The sequence below is a fragment of the Apodemus sylvaticus genome, chromosome 12 (assembly GCF_947179515.1).
Source record: "Apodemus sylvaticus chromosome 12, mApoSyl1.1, whole genome shotgun sequence".
Classification (NCBI taxonomy): domain Eukaryota; kingdom Metazoa; phylum Chordata; class Mammalia; order Rodentia; family Muridae; genus Apodemus; species Apodemus sylvaticus.
In genome coordinates, this window is record NC_067483.1 from 38642407 (window position 1) to 38665696 (window position 23290).

At 55.1% G+C, this 23290-nt stretch overlaps 1 protein-coding gene across 2 annotated transcripts; it reads right to left on the reverse strand.

Annotated features, from left to right (window-relative positions):
- Positions 1-22920, reverse strand: Cdk18 (cyclin dependent kinase 18). Of its 2 annotated transcripts, none has more exons than XM_052200913.1 (16): positions 22627-22920; positions 6962-7110; positions 6701-6780; positions 6127-6252; positions 5583-5639; positions 4752-4866; positions 4502-4596; positions 4129-4191; positions 3465-3588; positions 3193-3313; positions 2597-2694; positions 2303-2408; positions 2133-2175; positions 1599-1689; positions 1257-1334; positions 1-697 (listed from the first exon to the last, which is right to left on the reverse strand). In XM_052200913.1, the coding sequence occupies exons 2-16, from the start codon at positions 7083-7085 to the stop codon at positions 663-665; spliced, it is 1356 nt and encodes a 451-aa protein (XP_052056873.1). In that variant the 5' UTR covers positions 7086-7110; positions 22627-22920; the 3' UTR covers positions 1-662. The 2 variants fall into 2 exon arrangements, with proteins under 2 accessions (XP_052056873.1, XP_052056872.1); XM_052200912.1 differs by having other exon boundaries at positions 1-714.
- Between the last annotated feature and the right edge of the window lie 370 nt (positions 22921-23290).

Sequence of the window (23290 nt, forward strand, 5' to 3'; positions counted from 1 at the left end):
TGAGGCGGCAGGAGTACATCTTGGAGTAGCAGACCACTTCCGGATGCAGTCGGACACAGGCAGCATGCTGGTGCTTTTTAGCCTTGGTTCAAGCCAGAGGGTACAGGGCTTCTGGCAAGGAGGGGACAATAGCATCGCGGGGGTGGTGACAAGAGGAGGCACTACTTTTTCTGATACTCCAGGGATGCCTGCCTTTGGGTGGGGGTCAGCACACACGTGGACACAATTCCAGGGTCCCAGGTCGGGTGCCATATTCCTCGTTCTCAGAGGGGAAGAAGATGAAGTGACGGCCCAAGCAATAAGAAGGGGGTTTGTCCAGCCAATGGGACTGCAGGAGCGGGGAGGGGGGCACACTCTCCTGCACTGCCGCTGGGAAAGGGTCCCAGGGACCTCCTTGGCCCCACCTTCCTCTCAGGGAAGCAGCTCACGGCCCATCCCACAGTGGGTGACAAGGGGAATGGTGTCCGGTAGAGGCCACCACAGAGCTGTGTGGCAAGCAAGGGAAGGAGGCAAACGCTACCAACAGGGCTGCCGAGTGGTCCTCCAGACTGGCCACAGGCATTCATTGTTCAGCCCTCTGATGGCCACACAGGCCCCATACTTCCTGAATTCATGTTCCGTGTGGCCTCTCATCCCTCAAGGTGCAGCAGGGTGGGCGTGGCTCAGAAGATGCTCTGCCGCCGGTTCTTCCCTCGCCCTGGAGAATGGAGGGAGCTGGGAAACAACAGAGGACTGGGAAAGGGACCGAAGGGACACCTGTCCTTCACGTGCTCTGATCCAGGGAGCAAGGGCATACACATGATTCAGGTCTCATCTCTGTGACTTGTGTGTGAGCTTCGTGAAGTTGTGACTTACCCTCCAGGGCCCTCAGGTTCACTGACATGGAGACCGTGTGTGGTGTGAACCCCACCGAGTGTTTTAAAGACTACACGAGACAATGCATTGGAACTGTTGTGCTAGGGACACAGTCTAGACTGTCCGGGAGCTGGGGTCTTCACAGAGTGCACACCAGGAACAGGGTGTGCCCTTGCCAGGACTACCGTGAAAGGCAGCACCCCATCTGGGCGGGATGGGGTGGGGGAGGAACCTCCCATAAGCTCTATTTGGGGAGGGGGTGTTGACTTCCCATCCCAAGGGCAGACTCTGGGCCCATCTCTTTCTCAAAGAAGAGTCTCCACTGGGGAAGACTGGGGAAAGGTGGTCTGCTTGGCTGCTTCTAGCAAAGGACACGGAGCGGGGCGGGCATGTGGTCCTACCTGGGTGCTGGAAGCCCAGGCCACGATAGCCTGGGTCCTTTTGGAGCTGGATCTCCTTCAGGGAGAAGATGGAGGCAGCTAGGCGAGAGAAAGGGGTGGGAGAGGCCTGGGTGGAACCACACGCCCATACCTACCATCCCCACAGAGCCGAGGCACCCTCCAGTCAGGACCTGCCCGGGAAGATCCACCATCTCAAGTGGAATCCACCCCCTTAGCTCCAAATGAGAACTAAATGGGAAGCCACGTGCCCAAGACACTCCGCTGAACCCAAGGCTCTGTTACAGCTCCCACCTGTACTGGCTGCCCCCTTTCCTGCTTCTGGCCGGTCCCTTGGCCACTTACTGTCATCGAGCTGGTGTACTCGTTCTCCCAGAGACTGGAAGTAGGGGTGATTTAGGGCCGCCTCTGCTGACATGCGACTCTTGGATTCATACTGAAAGGCACAGGGTAGGCTCTTGGGCCCTGCTGGAGAACCTTCTAGAAAATGGGACTGCCGTGCTAACTTAGATGGCTGAGGCGGGAGAAACTCCTATCTGACCCAAACCCGGCAGTCTCAGGCCTTAGGATACCAGGGTTTAGACACCAGCGCTTCCTGAGTGAGTGATTACATCTTGGGATGAACACCCGTGAAAGGCCATGGCTATCATCTCCTGAGCATCAGCTCTAGTAGATGGCACCGCTAACTGCTTGCTCTAAAGGATGAACTGATATCCGACACGGAAGTTGAGAAAACTGAGCCATCTGTCCCTTGAAAATGCCGGACCAGGTCTTAGGCGCCAAACACAGAAACTAGTGCTTTGGCATCACAGGAAGTGTCTGAACTACCATGGCTTTCTTTAGTTGCCGCTCCCACAGTAAGGATGGGAGGAAACTCACCAGGAGGAGGCTGGTCAGGAGGTTGATGCCTTCAGTATCCAACCTGCAAGGAGGAGGCGCTGGCACAGGCACAGCCAGGGGCAGGCTGGGGGCCCAAACTTCTGGGAGGGAGATCACAGCGCGGGGCGGGGGCGGGGGCGGGGGGAGCAAGGGGCCTGGCAAGGGACTACCTGGGGGCGTGGCTGAGCAGCGGCTGTGGCAGGTACCGGGGAAAGTTGTAGGCTCGAAACTCGGAGATGGACGTCACACCCGGCCACGACTCTTCTGTAGGTGTCCCTAGAGACATGGGACCGGGTAAGAAGTACGAGTGAAGGGCTGAGGCCGATATGGCGAGGGTGCAACATTAAAGAAGACAGCAGAGTAGCCAAAGCTAGCAGCCCCCATCCCCCCACCTCGGTTCTCCTGGGTGGACAGAGTTCTAACGCCCCCTGGTGGCGAGGTGGAGAGTACAGAAAGAAACTAACCCAGGAGACGGAAGATGAGGTGCAACTCCTCCTTGACAGTAGAGCCGGGGAAGAGGGGCTTGCCGGTGGCCATCTCATAGAGGATGCAGCCCACGCCCCTGCGGAAGCAAGGGCAACAGTGAGGCCAGGCAGCACAGACACGCCTCCGAAGGCTGCTGTGTGAGGGATCCAATGGTCACATCTGGGCTTGAAAGGCTTGTAAAACCAACCCGGCTCCCACTACAGAGACCCTGTTTGCAAGGCCTGAGTCCCCTTAACTGCTGGGCAGAAGGAGAGATTCAATACTTAGTCTGAGGGGTCTGGGGCTTGGCCAGACACCTGTGCTGGCTTTAAAGGTGAGTTGGTTTTCATTTTACACCAAATCATACATTTTAACAATAAAATAGTATGTCCCTTCCAAGATGTTCCAGGGGAAGACGCATCTAGCTACCCTCTGGTAAGTCCCACCTCCACCCCCTGGGAAGCAGCATCTCAGATGTATAGCATTAGAGGCTCTATAAGCTCAGAGAACCTGATGTATTCCAGACTTAGTTTGCTAACAGCAGTACGGCAGGGAGACGTGAGGCCTAATTCACTCCTGTCTGCAGCTCACTCACCACATGTCAATGGGAGTGGAGTACTCTGTGGATCCCAGCAGCACATCTGGAGGCCTGTACCAAAGCGTCACCACCTCATTGGAATAGGTCTTTGTAGGCACTGATTTGGCCCGGGCCAGGCCTAGGAACAGACATGTCACTGAACCTCCGCTCAAGGATCCTGAGGAGTCACATGCTCAGACATCCCCCAGAATCCCTGCACACTGAGGCCGCGCAGCCCAGTGGTCAGACCCACCTGCCAACCCTCACCCTGACCCTGGCATCAGCCTCACCGAAATCAGCCAGCTTCAGCTCCCCCCTCTCATTGATGAGCAGGTTCTGGGGCTTCAGGTCACGGTGCAAGATCTTGCGGCGGTGGCAGTAGGCCAGGCCCCGGAGCAGCTGGAACATGAAGATCTGGCGAAGAGAGGAGAAAGGAGAAGTTTGGTGGGACTCAGTCCCATGTGGGAGACCCTGCACCTCTGTCTCAGGCTGGAGAGGAATCGGAAACCAGAACAAGTCTCTAGAAAGGCTCCCCGGTCCTGTCACCCCCTGGGGGACCTGTAGACACCAGGGATGGAGAGGAGGTTGGAGCGCTCCCAGGACATGAAGGGAGCAGAGTGAGCGAGGGTCCCACAGGTGGGGATGTGTGTGCTCAATTTTCAGTCACTGGGACCGGCCACCCACCCTCCTAGCGTCTCATAAGCCTCTCGTCACCCTGGCAGGTAAACTCAGGCTTGATAGTCAGTTAGAGAGGGATCTGTATCGGTCGCTAGACAGAGAGGAGGGTAAAGTCTGGGTACTTGGCTGGGGTGCTCAGAATGGCTTCTAGACTGACCCTTTCCTCCTCCCTGCATCTGAAACTCCAAGTGACCTCAGCATCGGGTGACAAGGGGAGCGCCCCAAACTGGGCTTCCTGGCAGACGGCTGCCACGGTAGGTCTCTACAGGCCCTCACCTTGACGTTGTGCATGTTCATGAGGTTCCCACAGTGGTCTAGGTACTGCTTCAGGTCACTGTCCTGGAACAGACAGACAGGTTCAGCCCTGTCCTCTGCCTACCTGGTGGTCCAGGCTCAGGCTGAAAGGAAGAAAGCCCTGTCCAGTCTGGGCCCATGCCTGCTGGCGGCACAGGGCCCTGGCTCTGAACCCTTGGCCCACTTCCGCATGAGAACTTAATTGGCAAACAAAGGCTTGGGTCCTTCCCTTGCCCCTCCCAGTCCCTCCCTCCCTCCCTCCCTCCCTCCCTCCCTCCCTCTCTCCCTCCCTCTCTTCCCCACCCCACTTCATCCACCCCCACGGGAAGAGGCCGCCAGTCCCAGTCCAGCTCACCAGGTACTCAAACACCAGGGTGAGGGACCGATCTGTGTGAATGAGGTCATGCAGGGTCACAATATTGGCGTGTTTCAGGTCCTTCAGCAGAGACACTGGGGAGACAGGACCACCTGGGTCCCCAGGCCCACCAGTACCTCCCACTATCCCTTCCTGGGGCCAGCAATGGCCCTCCACCCAGGCTCCCGCCAGATGCAGGTCTCTGAGCCCTTCGTCCCAGAGGCCCAGGGCGCAGACCCGGACATTGTACCCTCTCGAATAGCAGTGCAGGGCGCCCCTTCCTCGTGCTCCAGCCGGATCTCCTTCAGGGCCACGAGGTTCTCTGTCAGTTTGCTGCGCCCCTTGAAGACGGTGGCATAGGTACCCTGCGGCAGGGCATCCCTGGTCAGCGCAGACCATCCTGCTCACGCTCTCCCTCCCACCCCTTACACTTCTGCTTGGGCTAGGATTCAAACTGGGGGGCCCTACTCCAATTCTGTCCAAATTCTGTTTGCTCCAAAGTCTGCTTTTTCTTGAAGTAGCCCTATTAAGTCCCCGGCTGGAATGGACTGTGTTTGTTCCTCAGTTTCCACGATGCCATTTCTCTGTTAGTGTAACTCTGTCTTGTTCTTAGATTATGGTGATGTAGCCCTCAAGACACAGACCATTCTTCCCCCTCATAAACCTGTACCCACTCCAGGCCACAAAGCCTGATGCTGAAGCAGTTTAGTAACAGTGTCCTTGCTGTGTGCCAGGCACTAAGAACCGTACACAAGCATCCTCTGGTATCCCTCAGTAATTACTTTCGTCCTTTGACAGAGATTGAAACCGAGGCATGAAGAGAGACCATGGGATATGCTAAGGTCATGGAGTTAGCAAGTGGAAGAAATAGGATTCAAATCCAAACCATAACTACTTGAAAGGAGGAAGAAAGACTAGAGTCTCTGCAGAGGCCTCTGTCCTCAAGGGCAGGGCCTTAACAACAGCTCTGGAGGCTGCTTGGCCAGGTTAGTGTGGCTCCGTGGGCCAGGAACCATGAGGGACAGAACAGAGTCAAGACCATCCTACCTGCTGCCCAGAGAGAGCGACATGGGCCTCTTACCTCCCCCAGTTTGTCCAGTTTCACGTATGTTTCCAGTTTCCCAAAGCCGATATCTGACTGGGAAGGAGACACAGGAGACTGTGAGATTCAAAGCCCCGGCAGACCTTCCTAGTCAATGTGAAGAAGTGAGACGCCCCCATTGTACAGAGAGGAACCAAGGCTAATAGCTCAAGCAAGGACAGCTTCAAACCCTTCATTTTCTTCTTTTCCCTGTTCCTTTGGAAAGGGGGCCCCTTCTTCCATGAGTCAGAGATGGGTACACTGAGCTGCCCAACCTGCGACAGCCTCCCAAGGAATGCTGGGAGTACAGACATGAGTCACAACACTGATTTATTGGTCTTAACTGGGAAGACTCTGGAGCTCCCAGCGGACTTGGGAGGTAGCTACTTGGCTCTATACATTGACTTAGAAAGACCCCATATTGAAATTCTCAGGGGGCCAGCAGGTGGCGCCAGAGGCATAGGAATTTTTCTGGAAACCACTGTAGGCTTCAGCTGGGTGGGTGGGTGGGTGGGTGGGTGGGGTCTCACACTCTTGGACTCACCAGGGAGGCACGACGGGACATGCGGGTGAGTGGTTTGGGCAGCCCTGGGTTCTCCAGCTGTAACTTCTGCAGGAATTCCTGGGGCAGGCGGATGTCCACGGGCAGAGAGAGCCTCTTGTTGAGGTCCTGAGGTGGCAGATGGGATGAGAACATCATGTTGGCCCCCAAAAGGCTCTTGCCTCTCATTTTGGTTCTATCTATCACAGGCCATGTGACCTCAGGCTCACAGCTACGTGAAGGGCATACATTTGTGAACCTGTAAAGATTACTGTGTGAACCTTTAGAAGGTTCCTCCCCCTCTCTAGGCCCCAGTAGAACAGCAATCTCATGCCATCACAGACAACGTAATTTTGTAAGCACATTTTTTTTTCTATACTTGGCATGGGTATGTGGGCTATAAAAACAGTCAACTGTTTAACCAAGAGTGTTTTAGCACCTGACATACATTCTCACTGAATCCCCACAACAAGCTGCAGCAGTTTGAGCCTCAGTGACAGGGTCTCCAGCCACCGCCCTGCTAGGTACGCTGCTGTGGACGAGCCCAACCCGTGGAGCCCGGGAGGGGCACCCTCACCTCCATGGAGAATCGGCGCTGGCTCTGCCGGTGTTGATACTGCATGCCAGGAGACAGCTGTCCAGGCGCCTCTCTGCCATCTGTGGGGTAGACCATGCCTGGTTACAGCCCACAGGACTGAGTGGCACGTCTGAGTGGGAGGAGTGGCAGTCCCCACCTCCCACTCCACAGTCTGTGTTCAGCCCAGAGCGTCCCACCCCTTCCCCCTAATGTCAGTTAGTCAGCAGGGGTCACGGGGAGTCTGGGCGGCCTGACCCTCACCCTCATTCCTCTGAGTGTGGAGCTGGTTAAACTGCTCAGTGAACTCAGCCAACGACTCCTCAATGGTCTCTGGGCGGGGCACGGACAGGGAAAGCCTTCGCTTGAAGTTCTTCATCTTGTTCATGATCAGCAGGGGTCCAAGATGGGTCCTGGGACAGAGAGAACAAGGCAGTGTGGACAGTCTGGACCCATGGGGGTCAGGCTCTGCACGTGGCAGGCTTAGGTCACCCCTACCAGGGCCACACAGTTCCACGACTGCAGGATCTAACCCTGCTTTCTCCAGTGACCCTCAGCTATCTTCTGACCATGACTGCACCCTCCCCTGCCGCCACAGCGTCAATGGCTAGAACTGCAGGGTTGCAAGAGGCCACCACTCCAGACTTTCAGCCTCCAGCTGGAGGCAGGCGTTCTGGAGATCCCTGGGGCAGGATGTGGGAACTGCTTGCCCCTCGGGCCATCTGCTCTTTCTGAAGGAGCCTAAGCGACTGGTGGCTGCCAGGCACCAGCCAACTGGTTCTAACTCCGAGATCCCTTCTACTGATACCAGAATGTCCCCTCTCTGGAGATCCAAGGACAGCAAATGCATGGCCCGGCTCCACCTCTGCTCTAGAAGCAAGTCGGGGACAGCATGGGAAACTCAGGCAGCCCAGGAAAGGGGCAGCCTGTGTCGCTGGTCCCTCTGTCACCTCAGTCCTCTGAGCAGACCTGGGTTCCCTGGACTAAAGGAACAGTGGGGAGGGAGCTGCCCTGTTCTATGGCCCTCTGTAAGATGGCCTCTTCCGGAGGACACCACTATTAATGTTAACAATCTCTCCACGGGTGGGTACTTCATTCCCCTCTCTCTTTCTCCCTCTCTCTCCCGCTCCTCTCTTTTCTGAGATAGTCTCACTATGTATCTCTGCCTGGCTTGGAACTCATTATATAGGCCGGGCTGGCTTAGAACTTACAGCGATCCACTCGCCTCAGCCTCCTGAATGCGTGGATTAAAGACACGGACCACCACGCCTTTCCTACAGGCTCACCCTCCACGGGCTTCATAAGCTCTCTTTCACAACCCTATCTCCATCCCGCTGGGCCCCACAATGCCTTCACCTAGAGTGGGGCTGCAGGGGCCAGAGGCTACATAACCCCTTTTACCTCTCCATCCTGGCCAGGAAGGCTAACCCTGCTTGGGAGGGGCCACCTGCACTCTTCCCTGGGCCTACTTATAACCCACTTCTGAAGGATGCTCAGGCCTGCGGCTGGCTAGTACCCAGTTGCCAAGGCAACCAGGCCCCTCCTGAATCCTCCTGGTTTAAAGGATTATGGGTCAGTAACATGTTTGCTTTGCTTAACGATCATATCCTCCATCCTCTGTGAGCCTTGAGAAGGTCTGCTCGCTCCCCGGCACCCCACACTCCTGGCTGCCTCTACCACAACTGAGCTGGGCCCTCAGGCTCTCCTGACCCAGGCCTGTGCCTTTCCAGGCAGAAGGCTCTGGTCTGCGCCAGCAGCTGAGCCCTCCTCTCTGAGCAGCTTGCAGTGCAGATCAGTTGAGCACACACCACTGGTGGGGCATCTCCTGCCTACAGCGTGGCGCCGGACACTAGGTTACAGTAACTACACAAAATCCCGGCTCCCAAGGTGACTCTGGCGAATGATGGCACACTGCTGAGGGCTCTTCCCAGCTTCCCTGACTTCCCCACCTGGGTCCCCCCACCCCCCGCCGAGTCCTACTAATTTCATTTCTTCTTACAGCCTCAGCCTGCTTTCTGCAGAACTCTGGGGGAAGGCTCCCGGAAGACAGCTACCCTGCTACATGCCCGTATGTGTGGCATCTAGCTGAAAGGGCCCATGGAGGCTCTGTGGAGGTAACAGGACAGATGGGCTCAGTGACGAGAAGACTTGTCATACCCTGCCTGGTAACTCTCATTCCCCGCAATACCGGAGGGAGGCGATCTCTCCAGGTACACGTCCATTGTTGTCCGAGTGTGCTGGGTGCTGGGATGACCAGAGACACCAGAAAAAAAAATAAATCCAAACTACCAGCTTCTGGAACTGGGGCCTGAGCTGATGCTTGGGATTGAGCCCAGGGCCTTGCAAATGGTAGGCAAGGAAAATGCCACCTTCTGCTCACCGTCAAGATTTTAAAAAAATATGTATGTATGTGTATATATGTACATGACACATGTATGGAGGCACCCCTGGGGTCCAGGGGAGGGAGGTGCATCCTCTGGAGCTGGAATTACAGGCATCTGTGAGATGTCTGATATGGGCTCTAGGCAGAGGACTTAGGTCCTCTAGCAGCCCTGCAAGCACCATCAACCACATTCTCCAGTCCATTCTCCTTTTGCAATGGGTATTTTGATAGAGCCCTGGCTAGCTTTGAATTTCCAGTCTTCCTGCCTCAACCTCTCCAGTGCTAGGATTACAGGTTTGTCCCTCCAAAACAGGCAGAAAATATACTTTTTAAGACAGTGTCTCCAATAACCGGCACGTAGAGACACGGTTGGCAGGATCAGGGGTTCAGATGTTCGAGTGAGGGCTGACTCTCAGCCCACCTTTCCAAACTGTCATGTGTGTCGGGAGGGGAGCCCCAAGAGCTGTAGAGGACACAAGAAGGAGACAGACACTATGGCAGGAGTCCCATAAAAGGGGACCTGCTCTGACTGACAGGAGAACACATTTACAGTCTAGGAGTAAGCCGAGAGGAACAGGGTGTGTGTGTGTGTGTGTTTGTGTGTGTGTGACCACAGCTGAAGGGACATGGGGCACACAGATGGCCAAGGCCATTCTAGGGGATGCAGGGGACACATGCACTTAGCTGCTCATGGCTTCAGCTCTAGCAGGAGGAACCAGAGCTGTCTTAAAGAAGCTCTCTCTACAGTCATCCTACGGTGTGGGCTTATGGGATTGTGTGATGGATTGCCAGCTCAGGGAATCTCCCAGTAGCTGCCATGATTTATACCCAGGCTTTTGTTCCAGGTGGATGACCTCTTCAAGACAAGGAGCAAGCCAAAATTCCATCTGCTCTAGGGTTCAGTTAGGAGCAAGGAGCCAATAGCTAGCTGGCTTAGGACAGAGCAGGGGCTGGAAAGGAGAGGAGATGCTGGGAATGCAGGACGGGGCCCAGGCTCTAGGCTCAAGGCGTGACCTGAGCAGTGTGCCGGGCTACTGCACAGCGATAGCAACCAGCTGTTCTCTCTGCTGGAGTAGCGGCCAAGAGGAAATGGCTGTCACTACAGCCTGAGGAATGGAGGTTGGACGTAAGGATAGACTTCCTGACGGTGACATGAGCACAGGCAGCGGGAATGGTGACCAGAGCAGAAAGCGACTACTTCTCTCTGCTCGGGACAATTAGGGCATTGAACCCAATAGGGTCTTGGGTGTGACAGGGCACTCGGGGCAGTGAATGGCTTGTTGTTCCCAACTCAAGACACAAGATGCTCTGATAGAAGATGCTCTGTCACTGTCGCCTTGGGAGAATCAGCTCCTCAGATTTGGGGCGGAGGGGGAAGGGAGACAGGAAAAGGGCCTGTCACCTTGGTGCTGTCTGCCCCTCATCCCCAACAGAAAGGGACAGAAAGGCTCAGTGTGACCCAGCCTGAGGCCCGCCCAGGGCCAGGCACAGTGTGGCCTTTGTCCCCAGGCCAAAGAGCCATCTGGGTCTGTCCCCGTGCAACTGGTGCCAGGGAAAGAGAAGTGTGGTGCAGGGGTGCCACCCAGCAGGGTGTCATGGGGGGAGGTCACAGCAGAGGCCCCTCTAGAGCTGTAGACTGGGCAGGCAGACCCTAGCCAGCCTGCCTCCTACCTCCGGCCCAGGTAAACCCTCCTTATCTCCTAGACACACACCAGCTGCCAGCACTTCCTGTTGGTGCCAGAGACAAGGGTGTCACAGGGGAGGGGAGGAGGAGCTAGGCCTGAGGGAAAGAGAGGCCTTGCTAGGCCACTGTACACCATGAGAACACAAGAAAGGCCAGACTCTGAGGCCAGCAGGGAGCCAGGGAGGAGGAAAACTGTTTTTGAAGAACTTTTAGCACCCACAATCTACAAGAAGGGATCGACCTATTCAAATTGAGGTAGCAATTTCTGGGGCGTCGAGTGCATCACGGAGACCATATTGTTCCCCCCTTCTAGCTGAGGTCCTCCCTAGTCCTGTCCCCTCCCTGAGACCTAGGATGCAAATGATCTTTCCTACCTCAATCCTACCACTTGTCTTGTACCTTTTAAGGGGGGAAGGGTGTACAGCCAGTCAATTGAGCAGGGTTGCAGATGCCAAGTGCAGTAAAGGAGAATCCAGTAGGAAGGAGGGAAGAGCAGAAGAGGTATGAACTTAACCAGGGTGTTCAGAAAGAGCTCCCTGAGGCTGGGAGGGGGGTAGCTCAGTGGTTAGAGCACTGGTCACTCTTCCAGAGGACATGGGTTCAGTTCCCAGCACCAACATAGCAGCTCATGATTCCAGTTCTAGGGGATCTGATACACACACACACAGACATACGTGCAGGCAAAACAGCAATGCATATAAAATAATGTGAAGGGAGCAGGCCAGTGTGGGAAGAGCAGATACAAAGGTCCTGAGGCAGAGCTGAGGGCTAGAGAGAGAGTCTGAGGTTGGGCTGGGGTCAGGGAATGCAGAGCAAGCCGTGCTGGGAATCTCAGCGTACAGGAGGATGGGAGCGGATGAGCGGCCAGATCCTGCTGACGTCTGAAAGGACTCTCTCGGACTGCCGTGTTAATTACAGACCGTGCGTGGGCAAGCAAGAGACACAGGACTCCCGTAGAGACCCAAGTGAGAGACACAGGACTGGGCCCGGCATGGCAGCAGTGGGGGAGGGAAGTAGTGGCTGAGAGAAGTTTTATGTAGGGGTGAGAAAGCGGTCCAGGGCACGCGCACGGCCTAGCAGTCAGAAGCAGGGAGCAGTCCTGGCCCCCTGGGTTAGGGTGGAAAGACCAGAGGATGGAGGAAACCGTCCAGTTTTGACATCGGATGACCTCTGAGTCTGACTTGGCGTCTCACACGTAGCATCAGCATAGCCCACGATGGTGGCTCTTGGTCCCGCTTCAACACAGCCCTGCCCACTGCCTCTCCCCACTGGACTGCTGTCCCACAGCCCAGGACCACCTCAGATGTTGTCTATCTGCGTCCTGGGTCTGGGACCCTATCCTGAAGAACATGGAGGCCGAGGAGGTTGGCGGAGCACACAGGGCACTGGGAAGGAGCCAAAGGCAGGGCGAATGTTACTTCATAACTTCGGAGGCCAGCCCCGAGAATCCTTCCGGGCACCCTGGGGCCTCCTACCTGAACTTGACTGCAGTTACCTGGCCTGCGCCAAGAGCTGTCAGGATCTGGGCCTTCCTGACCGACCTCCCATCCCACTGAGCCATCCTGCCTCCAGCAGGCTTGGTGCGTGTACTTTGGGTCTTTTGGATCTTCAGTTTTGTCAACTTCAGGCCCAGGACAGCTGGATGCCCTGCCTCCAGTGGGGCCTAATTTAGTGCCTGTCCCCTCACCAAGCCCCCCACCCCCACCCCCACCCCATGATTCCTGTATGTGCCAGCACCATACTGCAGGCACACGTGAACACCTGCTCCGTTCATGGCAATGGGGAGGGGGCTGTTTTGACATCAGTCCTGGCCTACAGCCAGAGACTGAAGAATATAATTCGGGGCTGCCCCCTTTCTGAAGTTCAAGGTTTGACCCTCAGTCCCAAAGGCAGACCAACAACTGGGGACTTCCTGATGCCCTCTGCTCCCTCCTCCGGTCTCCATCTCAGGCGCTTAGCCACTGTGTGCCTCGGGGGAATTTTCACGAACTAGAGGCAACGGCTGACCAAGTCTGCAGACGTCATAAGCAGGGCCTCAAACGCATTCAACCTTCAGGGAAAGCTGTACTTCTGGGAGCTGGCAGATCCCACAGCCGCCACCTGACCCTGACAGAGGATGAGGCACAGGGAAGTTGGCTACCCTTGCTGCCTGGAGCAACAGCAGCCGCCAGAACTCTCCTCACTGACACCCTGTCCCAGCTGGATGAGAAAGGCTATAGGCCTGGGGCCTTCAGGGTGGCCAGAACCGAGAGGGACAGATAGGCCTAAAGTCACGCTACTAAAGAACAGAGGCTGTGGACAGTGACTGAACTCAGAGAACATTCCTACAGATTCTGGAATGCAGGAAGCAGGAGAAGGTCTTCTGGGGCCAAGCTGGGCAAAACCTACAGGAAGTCAGGTCAAGAGGCTACGTGTTGGGCCCTGGACCCTTGCAGAATCTTTGGTTTTGGTACTGGGATGTGGGTCAGCGGTCAAGGGTGTGCAGCATTTCATTGTGGCCAGAAAGACCTATGGTGAGAGCCACATGCTCTGAGCCTTACTCACCAAAAGTCCCCATTGGTGTCTAAGAGCAGCCTGGCAGCGCGGCCTGGAAGGCACCTATGTCTTAGTCTTGTCTGGAAGCAGAGGTGACGCCTAGCCTCTAATCAAACTGTGATGGGCACCTGTGCTCAACCTCAGCATACTTCCATGACGCCCAGACATGTTAGACAGCTCTCAAGTGAGCACAGACCTCACAGGAAGCGCAAACTCCAGGGGACAGGACACAGGCCGCTGGCCCTGCATCCCGTCTCCTCCTCAAGCCCTTTTTCTTTTAGTGGTGTTTTTGAGACAGGGTCTCTCTAAGCCATTATGGAGGTCATTATGTAGACTAGGCTGGTTTTGAACTTTCAGAGTCCTGCCTCTGCCTCCTGTGTACTGGAATCAAAGGTGTGCGCTACCATGCTTGGCCTTCCAGAAGGGTCCTATTCAGTTGACTCTACTTGCCACACCCATGCCCTTCTGCTCTGTTGCTCTGTACGTGACACCCTTCTGGAATGTCCTTCCTCATGTTCCCCCTCACCCCCATGGAGTTGCCACCTGGGAATGGAAAAATATACACAGGCCCACCTTCGTCCCCCAGGTAAAGCGAGAGGTGCTCTCCTGTCGCCATCAGAGCAGCCTGCAGACTCTCAGAACCAGGCACGCTATACTTCAGGACGGGAACAGGACCTGAGTCATTGTCCCTACTGCCTTATACACAGCAGCGCCCAGACTCCGCAGCTCCCCAGAAGGAAGATCACTGAACCACCGACTCACAGCTTGAAGCTTTTTTCTTCTTAGATATACACAAATTTTAGACTCCTCAAGGACAGAGACTGTATACCATGGCCGACTGTGAGCTCCAGGACCTTCTGCCGTGGGTAGTCAAGGGCTGGTGCCCTTCCTATTTCTTTCGGGCAGCTGGAGAGCTATTCCTAGGTCAGCTTCAGTACAGGAGGGTTGATCTAGTCCTGCTCTCCCTGGGTGCCCTAGCACAAGCTGTACAGCCCCCCTCCTGCCCCCAACACTGGACTCTCTTTCTTGACTCTCTTTGGCTTAAGAGGGGCCTGGACTGCAGTGACGGGCAGACCAGGTACCAGAGGAGAGCCAGCTACTCGTCCTCCAGAGGTAGAGTATGACCTTTCCCCCCAGCATCCCTGACATCTCCAGCCTGGGACTATAGTGTCCCCGGCCATGCATTGTGGCACACCTAACAGAACACCTGACTCTGCACAGTAGCTGTCTGCTCCTTCATTTCCTTGCTTGCCTGTGCATAGACAAGGGCTGGGTCTACCCACTGCATCCCTCCACGACCATGGTCTGCCCAGAGCCACCTGTGAACATGCAAAGGCTGGCTCAAGCGCTCCATTATGCCCTAGCTCTCCTCGTCTGCATCAGGGGCAGTGGGGAAGGGAGAGTGGAGCAGCAGGGACAACTTCCTGGCCAGCAGAAAGTCTCACAGGAAGTCCCATGTGGAAGCTTCCCAATGAGGGTGTGCAGTGAAAAGAACCACATGCATCTGGCAGTCTCCGGGGCTGCGGGAAGGGGCTGGCACTGCCCTGGCCTCTTCCTGGACTCCTGTCACTTACAGGCAGATAATACCAGAGGCTCATGGGGCAGTTGCTCCACTGGGCACCAGAAGGAGGAGGAGCAGGGGCAGGAGCACCAGCAGGAGCACCAGCAGGAGGAGGAGCAGGAGCACCAGCAGGAGGAGGAGCAGGAACAGGAGCACCAGCAGGAGCAGGAGGAGGAGGAGCTGGGGTCAGAACAGGAGGAGCCAGAGCTGGGGCAGGAGGAGGAGAAGGAAGAGGAGAAGTAGCAGGGGCAGACGCACCAGTAGGAGCAGGAGGAGGAGCAGGAGGAGGAGCAGGAGGAGGAGCAGAAGCACCAGCAGGAGCACCAGCAGGAGCAAGGTAGGCCCAGCCCCCAACACCCACAGCCTCCGCTCCCACTCAAAGCTCTCTTCTTCCTCTCCTGCTCCTCTTGGCGGTCCACCTTAAAGAACCTCTTTGACCTCACCCAAAAGAGTCCCCAAATCTGTGACCCAGCAACCTTGTTGTGGGGTGTATATACCCAAAAGGAGGGAAATCTGTCTGAAGAGGTACTCCACCACAGCAGTTACTCCAAATGCCCAAGGACGCAGGAATGGATTTAACATTGGGATTGCTATTCAACCGTTAAGAAGGAAATCTTGCCATCTATGCAAGTGGCTATGCTTACGGCTGGTGGAGTAAGTCAGACGCACAGGCAAACGGGAAGCTGCTCTTACCAAGGAGAAATAGAATGGGGGGGGGGAGTGGGCTGGGGCAGGGGGATGGCAGGAGAAAGGAGAATCAATGGGACAGAGTTAGACCGGGGACAGGTAAATCCTACTGCTGTGCACAGGACGGAGACTAGAGCTGACGAAGAGAGACTCTGTAACGTGTTCCCACTGCAAGGCAATGCTAATACCCAGGCTCGATCACTATCTGACACGTATGTGTAACACAACATCACACTGCGTCCTCAAAACACTCCTAATTCGGGGCTGGAGAGATGGCTCAGCGGTTAAGAGCACCGGCTGCTCTTCCAGAGGACCTGAGTTCAATTCCCAGCAACCACATGGTGGCTCACAACCATCTGTAATGGGATCCAATGTCCTCTTCCGGTGTGTCTGAAGACAGCTACAGTGTACTCATATAAAATAAATAAGATAAATAAATCTTTTTTTTAAAGGGAGGCAGGGCTGGAGAGATGGCTCAGGAGTTAAGGAGCACTGGCTGCTCTTCCAGAGGACCTAAGTTCAATTCCCAGCACCCACATGGCAACTCATACCTGCCTGTAGCTCCAGTTGCAGAAGATCTGACGTCGCCACACAGACACACACAGGCAAAGCACACGTACGTAAAAATTTTTTTAAATCTGAATTCTGCAACCTTATCTAGGTTTTCTTAAGAACATCTCTGCAGACAGTATCACCACTGTCTTCACAGCATCGGAAATAGAGGACGTTGAGTTCAGAGCCCTTCGGTGTCCCCTGGTAGCCCGCCACGTCTCACTCACGCTTTGTCTCTGTGCCTAACTTTAGTACGGAAGGGGCCTTTAAACACTAGTGTCCCCCGGGACCTCAGAGTCCCACAAACAAGGAGTGTGTATATGAGGGGAATTTCCTGCCTCCTTTTAATCGCCGTCTGATTTATTCTCCACTCCCACCAGCCTGGCCTGCACTAACCCCTGGCCACATTCTGAGGGTCACTCTCTTCTAATGTCCCTTGTTCCCCTCAGAGTGGCTGGTCTGAAACAACAGAGGCCCCTCTGGCTAGCCCAGGCTTTGGGTAATTACCCTACCCTCTCACCTTCTTGAACTCCACGCGGCCTCCCCTCAGCAGTCCAGGTGACCACGCTGGCCTGGGCCCATTTCCTGCTCCTCCATGCCTCCTCTGGAGCGCCTCTGGTCAGCCCTGGCTCTTGCCTGTCTGTGTCACTCAGCGGCCAGGGCACAGGCCCCTCAAGGGCTGCTTTCTACTCACTGGCCTCACAAGCACACTCCCAGCTCCAGGCCGCTGTCATGCTCTGCGCTTTGGACTCACTGCTCACTCTCAATAAAGAACCCAACCTCCTGGGTCTCTTCCACCCTGTCCCCTCCCCCCAACCCCCATATTTAGTGAACTCACTTCCTCACCTGCCCCTGAGGCAGCACACCCCAAGTTCCCTCTTTGGCTCTTTGCTCTTCCTCTCTACAGCAGATATCCTGGGTGATCTCATCCTCTCCTGGGGTGGAAACCACAACCCCCGTGCTGGTGACTCGCAGAGCCACAGCTCCAGGCCCTCTAAGCTCTGGGCCTCAGCACGCAGGGTCAGCTATCTACCAGGAACCACTGGCCGAATGTCTCTCCTGAGCCTGGCACGAGAGGTATTTTCAAGTGAAAAGGGCCGCTGGGTACAGTCTGGGAAAACTGCATGCCAGGGTACAGACACCACCCAGACATGTTCATATAAACACCACCGCGGCGGATGTAAAGCAGGCAACGGGTCCAAATGCCAACAGTGGTCACCCGGGCTCTAGAGCCGTGGGCGGTTTTCATTTCTTCCCATCTGCGTCTCCTAACATCTCCATAATGACCACTTACTGCTCACCTAGTAGGAAAGCGGCAATACCTCTTTGTAAATAAAGAGTATTTTTAGCTTGAGATTCCAGAACGATTGAGAGAAGGCCCAGGGAACAGTGTGATTACTTTGAGCAAGGGTCAGCAAGCTCTTCCTGTAAGAAGTCAACCGACCACTCTTCCCAGGCCTGTGGCAAGGCGATGCCACCCCTGTGAAGGAAGGAGTGTGTTGTGTTCTAGAAAACTTTGATTTAAAGACACTAAGGTCTCAATTTTACAAATTTAAGTGCCATAAAATAGTATTCTCTTCCTTTGAGTTTTTCTCCACTTAAAAAAATTATTGAAGTTACTCTTAGATCTTGAGTGGTAGTATATGCCTATAATGTTAGTACTCATAAATGAGAGACTGGAGGATTGCCTCAGGTTCAAGACCAACCTGGTCTACACAGCAAGCTCCAGGTCAGGCAGGGCTATATAGCAAGATGCTGTCTTGAGAGGGCAAATCAGGCCTGCAGATAGCTCAATGAGCAGAGTTCTGGTGGAGCATCCAAGGCCCTGGGTTCAATCCCAGTACTACATAAACTAAATGGTGACATTTGCCAAGAGAAGAGAGGAATAGAATTTCAAGGTTACCCTCGGCTATATAGTGAGTTCCAGGCCAGCCTGGGAATACATAAAACCCTGACTCAAAAAATAAAAATAAAAACCATTCCTAGTTCATAGACCATTCAAAAGCAGGTGAAATTTGGAAGGGACTGTAACTCACAGTCCCTGCCCTTGAGTATCTGGTATTTATAGCATTTAAATCCTGTGCGCACTTCTTTGGTAGTATTTTTGTCCTCCAACATGACTCGAGGGTGAGGGCTCCTTGACTTGCTTTGCCCCTCTGAGCCATGGCAAGGGTTGGGTACCCAGACCCTAGTGACGTGCCTGTGCTGTGAAGTTTGGAGGACTGCAAGGATAAGAACCTCCTGGGGCCTCCCGACACAGCTCACGGGTTAAGGACGGTGGCATCAGAGAGCGTGGTGGGCTTTAGGAATCTCCGGTCTATGCGTCTGTTTCTGAAGACAAGAAGATCAGACTAAGAAAGTTATCTGCCCAAGGCTCGTCAGAGTGACAGGCAGAACTGAGACCAGAAGTGAGCTTCTGATGAACAGCTCAATGTCAGAGCCACTGGGTACCAGAGGTGGCCTCTCTGGCTGCCTTGCTTGGAGAGGAGGCCTCAAGAGAGAATCAGCTCAGAATGGGCTAGCCAGCATCCTGGAGTGGCTGGCTACACCTAGCCTGGAGACCCTGCCCTCCAGCCACATGTCCACCTCCAGGCAGGGAGTCCCACCAGCACATGGAAGGGATGACTGTGTCGCCTAGGTCTAGTCACCCTGCGAGAGTCTCCTTTGCTGGGTGGCTGGGATCAGAGGAAAGTAGGCTTGGTTTCGGAAGGGGCTCCCCAGACTGGAGAGGGGGTGGGTAGACTGGAAGTGAATGGGCAGAAATCACGCTGGAGCTGTCTCAGAATTTCCTGTGATGATAAGGCAGAGCGAGGCAAGGAAGACTGTAAGAGGATTCTCCTCCTACCCTGGGGAAGGAGTCCTTATGTCCCTACTGCAGAGATCCTGCCTTCAGAAAAGGCTCAAATGCAGGTCCAGCAACTCCCGTGCACCATCGGCCCTCCATAATGACATCAGGTGAGGCAAGAAGCTAAGGCCTGTGGGAGACATGACCTCACTGCAATCCTCAAAACCACATGAACCACTTTAAATTTGGGAGGCTGAAGCTTGTGGGGAGCAAATTGCTTACCCAAAGGCAACCAGCTATTGAGTTGCGGCAGGGGCAGGGCTATCCAGACAGACGCTGGGCTTTGGCCTCCAGCAGCGCTAGCAGGAGACATGCATAGCATGTGAATAGTGAATGAGAAAACTAAACAGCCTCTTTGGGGCCAGTCTTTCCATTTTGCCTGTTTCCAAGAAAGACTTCAGCTAATGGGGGGTGGGGGAAGGACAGGAGTTCAAATCCCCAGCATCTATGGGAAAGCCAGGGAGAGCAGTGCAGCCTTGTAACCCCATTAGTAGACAGCGGAAACAGGGGCATCCAAGGACAGGTAGCTGGCCAGTTAGTCCGATCAAAAGGGTGAGCTGCAGGCTCAGCATGAGCCTCTGTCTCAAGAAAAGATTAGGGCTGGTGAGATGGATCGGTGGTTAAGAGCACTGACTGCTCTTCCAGAGGTCCTGAGTTCAAATTCCAGCAACCACATGGTGGCTCACAACCATCTGTAATGAAATCGGATGCCCTCTTCTGGTGTGTCTGAAGACAGCTACAGTGTACTTACATATAATAATTAAATAAATATTAAAAGAAGAAGAAGAAGAAGAAGAAGAAGAAGAAGAAGAAAAGATTAAAACCCAAATCAAACCAAACCAAGCCAAAAAAAAAAAGCCATGAAGCAGGCTAAAGAAGACACCCGAATCGGCCCAGCATCCAGAATGGTGGCACATGCCTTTAATCTCCCAGCATTTAATCTCCCAGCAGGCAGAGGCAGGTGGATCTCTGCGAGTTCAAAGCCAACCTGGTCTACATAGTGAGTCTGAGGACAACCAGGGCTATAAGGAGAGACCCTGTGTCAAAAGGAGGGCATGGCATATCTGGAGTGTACACACCCAGAAACATGGTATACATCACCATGGTTCCTCCCAAAGTGTGGGTCACCATCTTCCCTGGCAGAGTGTCCTGACTTACCAGGGTCCTGCTTGCTACCAGGCTCTCTGTGACCCTTTCCAACTCAAAGCCAAACCTCAGACCCTGCCTCCTGACCCCACCCCCTCAGCCGACAGGGCCTTGGGAACATCCTGCCCATGGCTCCGGCAGATTGACCAGGTTGAAATGCACCTGCATCCTCTGTCCTTCCCCCGATGCTCCTCTGCCACAGGCCGGTGCATGCTGGGCCTGGCCTCCAGCCCTACAGTGATCCATGGCCTCTGGATCTGTGTGTGTGTGTGTGTGTGTGTGTGTGTGTGTGTGTGAGTGCGCGCACGTGAGCACATGCAGCTGTCGTAGGCAGTGCTAACCTTGGTGTGTTCCTACCCTCTAAGATGAGAAAGTGTCAGCTCAGCGGCAAATGCCTAGAGAGAGAAGGTGAAGGGTCCAGGGAAGAAGAGAGAAAGGGTTACTGGGGGACACGCAGCCCAGGGAAAGAAATGTGACTTATTCCCAAAGGAGTGGAGCTAAGCAGGTAGGTCTGGAACTCAGCCAGCCGGTCAGTCCCTCGTGGATAACAGAGCAGAACAGCAAATAATTAAGTACCGGAGAAGGGTCCTTTTACCCCAAGGTCAGGGTCCTGCCAAAGTCCTGCAGCCCACCTGACCCACCAGTGCCTAGAAGGCTATAGCACCTAGCACAGACTGCTAGTCCTTCCTGGCATGTTTACATACACACACACACACACACACACACACACACACCTTCTCTTCTAGAGAACTCTCTTCTCCAACCCAAAGGGACAACACTTCTAGCCAAGGCCTTGGCTGGCCAGGGTTTCATGGTCTTCTGCCTCATGGTCAGTCCTGCAGCGTCACTAGGGAATCACCTTTCCAGTCCTTACCACTACACGGTCACCTCAGCTTCCATGTGTTATACAAATAATCACCCTCCCTACCAGAAGCTCCTCTCCACACAGGACACTGAGCAAGTTCGAGAGTTTGCTGGGAGCCACAGAATCAACAGGATTCCAGGAAGGGCTTAGGTTTGGCCATCCTTTCTCTTCTTCAGGTCCCAAACTCAGAGAAGGAAAGATGGAATCAGGAAAGGAGGAGGAAGAGGAGGAAGAGGAGGGGCAGAAGAGGAGGCTGCAGTGAGTAGTGCCCCTCTGGTAAAGTGGGTTTCTGCCTGGGGAACCTGGTTACTTAGAGAACTACCCCCATCCTTCCTGAGGGTTCCAGCACAGGTGGGGCAGGGGTGGCGAGTGGGCTTGGGGTCAGACAGCAGTGGACCAGATCCAACAGATCTATCACGCTCATCCCCGCCCCTCCCCCACCCAGTCTGTCCCTTGGCTAGCCAAACAGTGATAATAACACTCATGAACTATCAAGACATTATGATGACACCTTGCTTGGCACACAGCAGAGATTGGAGGCAGGTGCTTAGCTGGGGCAGAGGGAGCCTCTCTCTGGGACTTTGATGATGCAGTCCAAGCCCACAGCCACGGCTACCTGTTGGCCACACCCCAGAAGCTATCCCAGGCCCAAGGCATGATGCAAGGATTTGGCTCCCCCAACACCCATACCCCACCTCACTATGTGCTCCATCTCACATCTGATAGGGTGGGGGGCAGCTGGTAGTGTCTGCGACCCACAGGGCCCAGGCCACACACCACAACTGGGTAGGCTGGGGAAGGTTGCTGAAGGCCGAGCTGGGATGGCAAAGAGGGGGCAGATTAGAATCAGTCAGAGTTCAGAAGCCTCTGTCCCACAATGCTACCTCTGCTCCACAGAAAGGCTTAAGAGAAATATATGAGGCCCCTTGGGGCCTAGAGGGGTGCTGACCCCTCAGTACAGGAAAAACAACCACAAGGCCTGTCTCCCAAACGGGTGGAACAGGGCCTCTGGCCCACCCCATTTTCAGAGTCCTGTTTGTGTTTTCCAAACATAGCAGTCAAGCCATGTGTTTGAAGACCGAGCCACCCACCCTCCTTTCCCACACGGTATCAACCGCTGTCCACAGCTGATGAAGAGGGGAGGATCAGTGATTCTCTGGACTGTGCCCAAGAGAAGTGACACGTTCCCTAGCGACTCTAGTCACCACGCAGCCAATGTTACGGACTTCACCTGTCCTCAGTTTCTCCCAAGACTCTGGCCTATCAAACCCACGGCCTGTGGGGCTGGAAAGTTCACTAAAGCTCAGAAAGCCCTTCGAGGTGGCAATCTGACCCTATACTCTCCTGGGTCCCTTCTTTATCGGGACTCCTGACCCTTGTCCTTCCCATAAGGAAGGCACTTAGCGTCTGGCTTGTGCCGGGAAGGGAACTTTTGCTTTTGTAGGGTTCCGACGGAGCTCAGGGCCAAAGGGAGTCGGGAATCCGGAGTCCCCGCGGGGCACGCGTTCTGCCTCGGCACCTGGAACTTGGGAGTGGCTTTCCCAGGGCATCCTTCACCCCACCAAAACACAAGCGCGCCAGCCGAGCGCCCATCGCCTACGGCAGCTCGGGAATGTTGCCCGAATCTCCAGCGCAAAGGCAGACGGCCCCTTTAAGGGCCGCCCCGCTTACCTTTGCTCAGCTTGCCCGGCGCGGTGCCCCTCTCCGGCCGCCGCCGCGGACTCTGCGCGTGTCCCGGTCGTGGCGAGCCGGCTCCCGCCCTCCGCGGCCGCGCTGCCAGCCTTAGGTGCCCTGTCCCGCGCCCCGCGCCCTGCCGGGGTCCCTGTTCGGGACCCTGGCTCTTCCCGGCTCTGGAAAGGTGAGTGGTTCCCCCCCAAAGAAGCTGCAACCTGAGCTGTGGGAGGAGGGAGAAGGGAGGGGTGCAGGAAGGTGGGTAAGAGGGGGAGGAGGAGGAGGAAGGCAGAAGGCCGGCCTCAGCCAGAGTTTTTCACGTGTACAAGTTGACTCCGCCTTTGTCCGACCGGCCCTGCCCACAGCCTCTGCCAATCCCCTGCTCTCCTGTCCCAGGGGCCACCCCTTTCTCCCACTCTGGGAACTAGGGCCGGTGCTTCTTCCTGTTCTCCCCATAAGCTGGCCCTAAGTAGGGTGAGGCCCTTTGGCCTGGACCACACCGGACAGATCTCTAACTGTCTCTACCCAACCTGCTGAGTTCCAATTCGGCCCCCAGCCCCTAGTGCCTAAGAGCTAATGTGCGATCTCAGGGCACAGGGCCTTGGCTATTCTTCTCTTCTGGAGTGTGAAATTGTCACTTACCTGATACTATCTCCCTGAACCC